Source organism: Eucyclogobius newberryi, unplaced genomic scaffold (genome assembly GCF_026437365.1).
Source record: "Eucyclogobius newberryi isolate DKJ021-1_F unplaced genomic scaffold, fEucNew1.0.hap1 SCAF_13, whole genome shotgun sequence".
NCBI lineage: Eukaryota > Metazoa > Chordata > Actinopteri > Gobiiformes > Gobiidae > Eucyclogobius > Eucyclogobius newberryi.
In genome coordinates, this window is record NW_027315757.1 from 32396469 (window position 1) to 32404662 (window position 8194).

An 8194-nucleotide genomic window follows, 5' to 3' on the forward strand; every position below is an offset into this window, starting at 1 on the left:
ATTATTATACAAATAAATGACTGCCAAGCTTAATTTACTTTTTCTTTACTAAGACATTACATTAACTAAATGGCCATATTCTCATTATTTACTGCAAACAAAAATAACAACAATAATAATGATAATAAAAGTATAATTCATAAGCAAATCTACATTTTCCAAATATGTTTTGATGAGCATTGAGGAGAGTTATACAGTTCACGTACACTTACTGACCTCTGCTGGTCAGACAGAGTAAGGCTGCCCAATGACAATTCAGTAAATTTGATTTGATCCGGAAAAGCAAACATAACAAAATCCCAGTTTAGTTAGTTTCTAAATGGTGTTCAGATTCAGAGCTGTGTAAACCAGATTGACAGTGGCACAGATGAAGCCGCTCAGGTTGCACAGGGCCGAGAGCCCGTGGAAACGCCCGAAAACCTTCTTGTATTGTCTGTACTTGGGGTCTTTCTCTCTGAGTTTGGTATATTCCTCCTTCTGGGCCCCCAGTCCGACCTGTTGTCCCAATCCGTGCTCCTTCTCCACCTCCCACATCTGGAGCATGACTTCGGTGGCGGCGGGGCCAAACCACAGAGTGTTTAAAGCAGCCGTGATCAGAGCTACAAAGTAAAGCAGCATCTACAAAGCCATGAAAAGAAATGTTATTTGTGAGCAGAGCTGTATAATACTACAATTGTTGTTTTGGATACGTGCTAAATTAGAATATGGAGTATATGATCTATATTAAAACTAGGCCTGCAACTAACAATTATTTTAAATGTGTTTTAGAGTCGATTATGATGATCAAAATACAATTCCTAAATGTACGTATACATCTGACATTTCTGTTCTAGGCAACAATTATATTTAATAGTATAAATATATAAGTTATATCATTTATTTAGCTATTAACCATTATTTAACCAGGTAAAAACCCCTTTGAGATTAAAACCTCTTGTACAACTTGTTGTTTACCCTGTTTTTGAAAAGAGAGCCAATTTATATTTTCACACACAGGCAAGTTTTGCACATTTCTGATGGATTGTAATGACATCATTTAAAAATTGTCATAGAAATAATCCCAGATGTACAATTTTTGTCAATATCTCCCCTATTTGTGAACCGGAACTAACATTTAGAGAAACTTCTACACTACAACTAGATTTAACACTACAGAAGTAAACAAAAACTGTAGTCCCTTCATTTATAACATGCCCACTATATGATCCAGTGATGTCATGTTTTGATTGTGCTTTTGTAAAGGTATTTCTATGAGCTGGGGCCTGTTTAGATGTTATTATACCATGTTCACTAGACCAGTCACCTGTACGGCTTCGTGAGTGTCCAGCAGCTCTCTGGGGTGGTACACGGCGTACACGGTGAGGCTGATGAAGTTACTTCCCAGCAGACAGTAGAAGTACGGCGGAAAAAGTTTACTCTGCACCAGGCCAAAGGTGTGGCGGCTGACCTGCAGCACCAGGGCAAAACCTGATCACGTGTAAAGAGGGAACGAATCAAGTTCAATGCAACTGTGCTTATTAAATCTGTTATACTCACCTGCAATGAATGAGACCCAAAGCTGCATGCCCCAGGTGAAGGACAGCACGAGCAGGTGGAGGACCTTCACCAGGTCTGTGGGGTCACCCTCAGTCGCCATGTTGTCTGCAATGCAAGTAAACATCATTTATCATTATAACTCAATGTTTTATTCTTCATTTTTTTTTGTCCATCCATTTTCTACCGCTTGTTCCCTTTCGGGGTCGCGGGTGACTGGAGCCTATCCCAGTGACTTCGGGCCTTAGGCGGGGTACATCCTGGACAGTGGCCAACACAGAGACATAGACATCACAGACATTCATTCACTCTCACATTCACTAGGGCCAATTTAGAGTTACCATTTTTCCCTAACACATGCATGTCTTTGGACGGTGGGAGGAGCCGGAGAACCCGGAGAGAACCCACGGTAACACGGGGAAAACATGCAGACTCCACCCAGAGAGATCATGTGATGCTGGTCTGGTGCAGGAATTGAACCCAAGAGCGCTAGCCGCCTTAGCCACCGTGCACCCTATTCTATCTAATAGGCTAGTGACTTTGAGCTTCTTTCCATCCACATATACATACATATACATATACAATGTTATGGCTTCGTTCACACTTGCCCTGGTTTAGTCCTGATTTGAGCAGAGTTTAGTCCTGATGTGGACTTAGTGATGTGGACTTTGGTGCTGGTCTTGGTCTTGTCTAGTTCCATGTTTAATCACAGTTCAGTCCAGATTTTGGTGTGTCTTTCCAAGTGTGTGAACGCACTCTGACACTAACACTGTAGCCGGTCCTTTTCCTCCTCCATAACCAGTCGATAAATCTGTTATAATGTATGCCCACTTTTATTTTATTTTATGATATATATGCAGCACCAATACATGCAATTAAACACTTTGGTTTAATTTATAAAACATCGTGTTTACCCACATTTCCAATAATAAGATAAGATAAGATAAGATATTCCTTTATTGTCCCACATGGGGAAATTTCATTGGTGCAACGCAGGTAGATACAGAGGTAGATACAGAAGAACAGATCACTTATAGGAAGTGATCTGTTCTTCTGTATCTACCTCTGTTGGGAAGTAACTGAATACATAAATACACTGAAAATGCATATTGCGAATACTCATTTGGAAAAATTGCTCAAATATGAAGCAACCAAATGTGAAAGTATACTACATATTCAGAATGCAGTACTATTTTGGACATGTAATGGAATACCTTACAAATACATTTGAATGCGGCCAGGTAATCAGTATTCTGTAAAATAAATAAATAATAATCTTATTCTTCTTCGCACCTGACACAGCTTTGAAGAAGAAGAAGAAGAAGAAGAAGAAGAAAGAAGAAAGAAGATAAAAGACAACAGCTGAATCAAATGCAATAGCTGAAACATACAAATTAAAAAAGACTCACCAACGTTGAAGTGAATGTTTTTAAAGTGTCTAGCCTCTATTTTGAAAACTACAATTGGCAAAAACTAAGTCATTGCAAAGTATCTCAGACAGTTGGGTGGTGCAGACTGGTGGTGCACTGAGATAAGAGGCTGTCTGAGTCTGATAGATGGCGTAACATTTGCATTGGTAATAACAACAGACATTTCATCTTCTAATACACAAAACACCAGGGCAACAACACCAACAACACGTGCTTTCTGCAGCTGACGGTGATTACGTGATTGACTGCGATGACTATTTGTACCAAAGAGTGCATTTTCAGACAAGCCCAAAGCCACAGAGAATGTCACAGAACGCGTTTTACCTCAGGAGTTTGCTCTCTTGTATGTCCGAGCCCGAAATGCACAAATTACAAGAGTTACTAGAGTTTTATGAGAGTTAGAAGGGAGCAGGGGTCGAGACAGCGTTACTTCCTGTGTCAAGAAATGTCCCGCCCACACACGAGACTAACGAGCCAATCGTAGTCCCGTATCCCGCCCACACGAGACTAACGAGCCAATCGTAGTCCCGCAAAGTTTTCTATTTGTATTTACATTTTATAAATAACAAATACACAAACAGAACAAGAGGGAAAAAAACTGATCAAAAATTACTAGAAGCTGTGCATATTTTATTGTTGTTGTTGTTGTTTTATGGCGGTTGGCATCCGAGTGTTGCATTACCGCCAGACTTTATTCCTCAGACTTTTCGTAGTCCTCAGACTGTCGTAGTCCGTAAAAGTACTCCTTCCATTGCTTTGGTGTTACAAAGCCCATGAGGTCATGATATGTCTTTGTGACTAGAATAGTTGTTGTTGTTTCAGAGACCAACCGGTTGGTCTCTGAAACAACAACTATTCTAGTCACAAAGACTAGAATAGGGGGCTGGTGGGCTCGCTCGGAGCTAGCTCACGTCACAACAACACAACGAACGCAACGAAAAACGCTCAAATCCAGCCGAAAAAAGTCAAAAACAGTTGAATTAAAAAACTATTCCAGCGCGTGTCCCTATCGTACAGTAAAATAGAAAAAATATACTAACTATATTTCCAAAATATAGGAGATAAAGCACAATAAGTGTGAGAAAGAAGAGAGAGCGTTTACACCGGGCTGCCAGCTGTACCAGCGCCTTATGATGATGTCTTGAAACTTTCTTGACTGCATCTGCATAGGATATACCTTGAGAGACCTTTATTTTATGCACCTCAGCAGCTCTTTTGCTAAACCTGCATCCCCCGTAGGCAGAGCTATGTTCTTCCCCACAGTTACAGCACTTCAGTTTTGCTCCCACGTCACACTTCCCATACTCGTGATCTCCTGCACATTTACCACATCTTTGCCTCCCTCTACAGACCGCTGCAATATGCCCAAAGCGCTGGCACTTAAAGCAACGCTACATGATCCTGCACAGTTACCATGAGCGTTGAATGACGTAATAAAGTCTAAAGAATAAAGTCTAAAGAGTAAAGTCTGAAGAATAAAGTCGAGAGAATAAAGTCTGAAGAATAAAGTCGAAAGAATAAAGTCTACAACTATGTACAACTACAGGACTACGAAACGTCTGAGGAATAAAGTCTGGCGGTAATGCAACACTCGGATGCCAACCGCCATAAAACAACAACAACAACAACAACAACTACAGTGGGTGGTGGTAATACCAGCCGCCATAACAGACCAAAGAAGATCTATGAAGACGTACATCTAGTGGGTGTTGGTAATTTAACACTATGGATACCAACCCTAAAACACCAAAAGAAGAAAAAGTAGAAGAGGAAAGTAATCTGTGAGTGGCTTTCTTTCTCTCTTTTTACAGTTTAGTGTAAAACACATTCTTTGAAGACATAACTACAGTAGATGTACTACAGTAGGTGGCGGTAAATGTACCTTCTCAGTTGGCTGCATAGATCTACTATTGGCTGCCAACCTCCATTAAAAGCAACACCACAACAACAACAACACAACAACAACAACAACCCCACAACAACAACAACAACAACCACCTGTGTGTGTGACGTGTTGGACCTGCACCGCTGCAGGTCTGTTTCGATCTCTGAAGTCTAATTGACAAACTGCAAAGTAAACTCATAGGGAAACTAGAGTGTAAATAGAGTGTTTATTTTAAGATAAGATAAGATAAGATAAGATATTCCTTTATTGTCCCACATGGGTAAATTTCATTGATGCAACGCAGGAAGATACAGAGGCAGATACAGAAGAAAAGAACAGATCACTTATAGGAAGTTTGAAAAACACTTTCAGTAGAAGATCTCCTATAAACAAAAACTCCCATAGACAAAAACCTCCCATTGACCCATTATTATTAGTATTATTTTGTCTTACCCCAGCTGTTTTTATTCTATCTTTATTTTCCCCCTCCATTCCTTATCAAGAAATGAGAGGTTCTGTCTATATGAGTTTTTGTTTATAAGAGTTTTGTTTATAAGAGTTCTTCTATTGAGAGTGTTTTCTAAACTTCCTATAAGTTATCTGTCCTTTTCCTCTGTATCTACTGCGTTGCAACAATGAAATTTCCCCATGTGTGGACAATAAAGGATTATCTTATCTTACTATTCCACCACTTCATAGATAAAACCCTGACAACGAATGCCAAAAAACTTACAATACCGAGAAATAACAAAAGCAACAGCAAGAAACACAAAATATCTACAAAAAACCCTTGATTTTCGGACATTTCGGCTCCGCGTTCACAACTCTATTTACATATATAACACAAAGGGCGGGTCTTAGTTTACAATGCAAAGCAGCCATTGGTTCGTAAATACGCTGTAGGCCAATCACAAACCGACCTGATTCCCCACGAACCAATCAGACGCGACGTCGATGGCACCGCAGCATCATACGGGGAAACGGTCCGGAACGTCGAGCATCTTTTCTCTTGCGTTTTAATAAACAAATTCAGAAAGATTACGCCAGGTAATCGCTAAATGCATTCGATTGTCTCACGCACGACACGTTTCCTGTCTGTCCTTCCAATCGCGGCGCATTTTCATTCATTACACCACACGTAGTGCAAGATTGCTAGCTCGTAGTTAGCGTTGTTGTGTAACGTTAGCGGTTTTGTTTTGAGGTATTGTTACGCTTTTTTATCTCGGTGCACGGCGCAAACACGACATTCCCGTCTCATTGTGGAGGTTTATCCATGACAGATTACGATGAACATTGCATTTGAACGTTTCTGTGTTTTGTGTTGCTCTGACATCCTAGAATGGGTCGCAGAAAGTCAAAGAGAAAGCCTCCTCCCAAGAAAAAGATGACTGGGAATCTGGACACTCAGTTTACGTGTCCCTTCTGCAACCACGAGAAGTCCTGCGATGTCAAAATGTAAGTTTAGCCGAGTAAAAATGACAATTACGAGTCTATGTTCGTGTTAGTAACGTGTTTGGTTGTGTTTTTCAGGGAGAGAACTCGAAACACGGGGATTATATCGTGCAGTGTTTGTTTGGAGGAGTTTCAGACCCCTATAACGTGTATCCTTTTTCACTTACTACTATGTAATACTATTATACCGTGTTATTATAAGCATTAGTTCTGGTTCTCAAATTGTTAGAACTATCTGTGTAATTTATGTTGTCTTGAAGTTGAGAGAAATGAATGGAAGAGACAAGGAAATATTAATACTTACCATGTCTCAAGTCTAAAATGAGTCTAGAAGAAGATTTAGTAAAGTGTAACATCAGTAAAAACCAGCTGAGGAGATGTGCTGTGGACTGACCTTCATGTGTTCCCACTTTATGAACATAAACACCTTGACCAGGTTCTGTGCAGATTTGTCAGAACCGGTGGATGTTTACAGCGACTGGATCGATGCCTGTGAAGCAGCCAATCAGTGATGTTTTCCTTCAACCTCATTATTGGACTTTTTGCCAACTTCTCATCAAGTTTAGTGAATCTACAACGTAACAGTCACATGGCAACACACTTAAAGAGAAAACTGTATTGCAGTAGCGTTCGGTGACTTTTATGGATGGGCAAGCGTAGACGTGGAGTGTTCTCTATTTAGTGGATAACACAAAAGTTAAAAAAATAAATAAAAAAATTGAATATGCAAGGTGGGGTTTTGAACCCCGCCTCCTCTGAAGGGCAAATGCCTGTCCTACTGAGCTAAACTCACAATCTGGATGTAGATGCTGAATGGATTAAACTGGATAAATTCACAGATCAATTCATTACACAAATTAGCGCCCTGTGTAGGTAAATTTCGAACTAACATCTAATTATTATAAACGTGAACTGAGTCTTAGCTACAAACAAAGACTTGTCTATAAAAGATAGTTTTTAAGTCAGTTTGTTGAAACTTGGCGCTGCTGTTGCTTAAAAAGCTGCAAACATCAGAGATTCCCTCAGGTTTATTCAGCGTGGTTTGAGGCTGTGCTCCTCAGAGCTGTACAAGAAGCTGCTGTCTGCTCTGGTTCTAACAGCTCATGTTAGACACTGAGCTGCTGTGGGAGAAGAAGAACCAAGCTTCCCACGCAGTACTGCTCAGCGGCCTGTAGAGGCCACTAAAAGACATAGTTACTTCAGCCCAGCTTCAGCAGCAGAAGTGAGGGGAAAACAGGCTAATTTGGATATATTTTAGAACAATGTATTATTATAGTTGTGACACACGGTCATTTTAGTTTTTATTGGTCAAGTCTCTGCTTGCCTTGATTGCCCTGACCGCACGCCACTGATGTATTGAAGATTTGAGCACTGCACACACCTTGGCCATCAGACTAAATCTTGGTTCACCTGTTCCTGACTTTCATGATTTGTCTTTGAAACCTTGACAAACCAAACTGAACTCCTGGGAATCAGCGTTTTACTTTCTTGGCGTTTTCATCACAAATAACCTCATTAGAAAGTGTGACTTTGTGAGCGTCTGCATGAGTCCAGGCTCAGTCCAGGGCCAGAAGCACTTTCACATTATAACGAGCTTCACACAATGTCCAGAGGCATTTGCTACATTTTAGGTATGAAAATTACAGCACTTTTTATGGACGGTCAAAGACGCTTTACATCTTTCATTCATTTCACACCCGGTGGTAAGCTACTTCTGTTGCCAAAGCTGATTAAGTGTCTTGCCAAAGGACAATGGCAACAGATTGTCTTGCCAAAAGACACAACGGCAGTTTGCTCTGGAGCCACTGTGGCTCCACTGTGGCTCCACTGTGGCTCCACTGTGGCTCCTGGTTCTCCCTGTGGTCTCTCAGGACCAGCTTTGCTTCCGCGATCT

At 40.7% G+C, this 8194-nt stretch overlaps 2 protein-coding genes across 2 annotated transcripts; one reads left to right on the forward strand and one right to left on the reverse strand.

Moving 5' to 3' along the window:
- Positions 1–245: 245 nt before the first annotated feature.
- tmem205 (transmembrane protein 205) lies at positions 246–3308 on the reverse strand. Its single transcript, XM_072442235.1, has 4 exons — positions 3288–3308; positions 1537–1641; positions 1304–1467; positions 246–618 (listed from the first exon to the last, which is right to left on the reverse strand). The coding sequence occupies exons 2-4, from the start codon at positions 1634–1636 to the stop codon at positions 316–318; spliced, it is 567 nt and encodes a 188-aa protein (XP_072298336.1). The 5' UTR covers positions 1637–1641; positions 3288–3308; the 3' UTR covers positions 246–315.
- A 2478-nt stretch (positions 3309–5786) lies between these two features.
- elof1 (elongation factor 1) lies at positions 5787–6956 on the forward strand. The gene is made up of 4 exons (XM_072442236.1): positions 5787–5895; positions 6187–6303; positions 6379–6449; positions 6748–6956. Exons 2-4 carry the CDS (start codon positions 6188–6190, stop codon positions 6810–6812), a joined length of 252 nt encoding a protein of 83 aa, XP_072298337.1. The 5' UTR covers positions 5787–5895; position 6187; the 3' UTR covers positions 6813–6956.
- Positions 6957–8194: the final 1238 nt, after the last annotated feature.